At 54.4% G+C, this 2,432-nt stretch overlaps 1 protein-coding gene across 1 annotated transcript; it reads right to left on the minus strand.

Moving 5' to 3' along the window:
• Nucleotides 1-615: 615 nt before the first annotated feature.
• LOC102251507 (translation initiation factor eIF-2B subunit alpha-like) lies at nucleotides 616-2,105 on the minus strand. Its single transcript, XM_014540354.1, has 3 exons — nucleotides 1,666-2,105; nucleotides 1,393-1,624; nucleotides 616-732 (listed from the first exon to the last, which is right to left on the minus strand). The coding sequence occupies exons 1-3, from the start codon at nucleotides 2,001-2,003 to the stop codon at nucleotides 637-639; spliced, it is 666 nt and encodes a 221-aa protein (XP_014395840.1). The 5' UTR covers nucleotides 2,004-2,105; the 3' UTR covers nucleotides 616-636.
• Between the last annotated feature and the right edge of the window lie 327 nt (nucleotides 2,106-2,432).

Below are 2,432 nucleotides of genomic sequence, written 5' to 3' on the forward strand. Positions count from 1 at the left end.
CACATCTTTCACAGACACAGAGTTTTCATTTCCATACGTTCTGGGCGGCGTCCTTGGCGGTGAGCCGCGCCTGGGTTCTCGGTGGTTCCGCTCTGTTGGCTCGATGCTGTCCAGGCTGCGCTCTGGCTCGTGTTCACCAGGGGAAGCAATGCTGCCTGAGCAGGTGTTTCCTGCCCTTCTTGAGGCACCGCATGCTTCCGGGGCCCGCGCAGTGAGGAACACCTGCTCTGTAAGGGGCTTGCACCCTCTAACTGCAGGCAGAGGACGAGGGAAGGGGTCTGGAGGGTTAAGTAGCCAATAGTCTAACGTGTATTTCTAAAAGCAGGAAGTGAGTGACAGTGTCTGGGACCCGTCAGTACAATTTAGGTTGAGTTTTATGGGAACCGGGAACATGTTTAAACAGGACGAGAAAGAATTAAAAAAAACCCACCAAAATATCATTTTAAGTCCTTAGTTCATAAATCTTCATGAAAACAGTTCCCTTTGGCCTGGCTCACGCGGGGTCCAGAGGCTCCTCCCCCGCTGCAGCTCTGTCACCTCGAGGCAGGAAGGCACCTGTTACAGGTACAGCTTGATGAGCTCGTCGCTGACGGGCCGAGGGTGTCAGCACCCCCAGGTCTGTAAACAGCAGTATGATCAAGGGGCGCGGGGAGGGGCGGTGTAGTCGACCCACGGGTGCTCCTCTCTGAGATCCTGTCCAGTCTGCACAGACCTCAGCGTGTCCGCCTTGTCCTGTGGACACAGCAAGCGCACATTAATCTGCCCGCCATGTGCTCAGGCTCTGCACTGGAGGTGGGGGCTTGGCCTGGCCACTCTCCCCAAACGGGGAGAAGCCAGCTGAGCGGCACACTGCCAAGGGCGCGGCTGCTGTGGTGGGCTGTCACGGCGGGCGCCTGGCCACCAGCCCACAGCATGTGTCCCCTCCCTGTGAGCTGGGCCAATTCCTCCAGACCCGCGAGAGAACCATTCTCAGAGCCCACCCTGTGCGGGCACTGCTCAGCCTGCCCACGCGTGGTCTCGGACCCTCTAACTCTGCCCGTGCCGTTCCCCCTGCACAGGTCACTGAGGTCAGAGCTCAGGAGGACAGGGCTTGCCCACGGGCACACGGGCAGGAAGTGTCAGGGAGCTGATCCAGGCAGCTGACTCTAAGCTGCACCGTTCACCACCAGCCCCTGCCTCTGCACCGTGTCTAGTGCTCAGTAAGCCGGAGGCTGGAAGGCTGAAATTCTGAGGCCCAGTTAGACTCAGTCTCACCGCCACCAATTTATCTTTCTATCCCAACGTCGGAAGGAACAGTCACGGGAAGAGAATAACTCCCTGGCGCATTCTTAGCATTTTTTCAAAGGTTTCAGTTTAGACCCAAATACCCCTTCAAATACGTAAAGCTCTTGCCTTAAACTTGTCTGGGACGTCTTGCTGGTTTAGTGGGAAGAGCCAGACGAACGTGAAACTCTCCGCCACCACGTAGAAGGGCCTGTTCTGTGCTTTGGCGCACTCGGCCACCTGGTTGGTTCCAATCTTGTTAATAACGCCTCCATTTTCAACAACGCCCTCCGCACCCACTATGACAAGGTCCACCTTCTCCATGAGGTAGCCAACAGCGGCGTCCAGGACCACGGGGACGGGGACGGGGACGTTGAGGTGGCACAGGGGCCATTTTCTTACGCCCTGTCTTTGATGAAAGTGTGGCACAGATCTGCAATTTTACTTCTCGCCAGTGATATTCTCCTGAGAAAAAGCTCTCCCCGCTCAATCATGATCTTTTTACACTTGGAGTAATCCGAGTATTCCAGGGGCACGAGGCTGACGAAGCGCAGGAAGAGCTCCCGGCCCAAGGACACGGCCACGGAGGAGTCCACGCCGCACAGGGTTTCAATGGCTCTGGTAAGATTCGCTCTCAGGCCCTGGATCGTCTCCCCTGTATCCCGCTTCAAGAACTCCAGCAGACCAGCAGAGTCCCTATGGCAGCCACGGGCCAAGGCCCTGTCAGGATCTTCTTTCATCTGAGACTTAAGTACTCGATTAACTCCTTGTCGTCCATGGTGCCCTCCGGACCGCGGAGCCCCAGAGCCCGGAGCCGCCCGTGCTTCTGGCTGGCGTCCCGTGACCGCCTCCTTATAAGATTTGAAACCATTTATGAGGCAACCACTATGTGGGATATTCTGCCTTAATGTTTTCTTTATCAATACACTTCATACTTCCGGTCAAGATGGCAAATTAGGTAAACTCTACACTATTCTCCTCCTAAGACTACTTCAAAATCACAACTAAATTATAGAACAGACATCATTGACAACCAGCTGAAGACTAGCTGATCAGAATTCCTGTAACTAAGAATATAAAGAAGCCATATAGAGACTGATAGGAGGGGCGGGTCCCAAAACCATGGAAGAACTTAAAACTTCTATATATAAAGTTTCCTACTTATTTTT

The sequence above is a fragment of the Myotis brandtii genome, unplaced genomic scaffold (assembly GCF_000412655.1).
Source record: "Myotis brandtii unplaced genomic scaffold, ASM41265v1 scaffold243, whole genome shotgun sequence".
Classification (NCBI taxonomy): domain Eukaryota; kingdom Metazoa; phylum Chordata; class Mammalia; order Chiroptera; family Vespertilionidae; genus Myotis; species Myotis brandtii.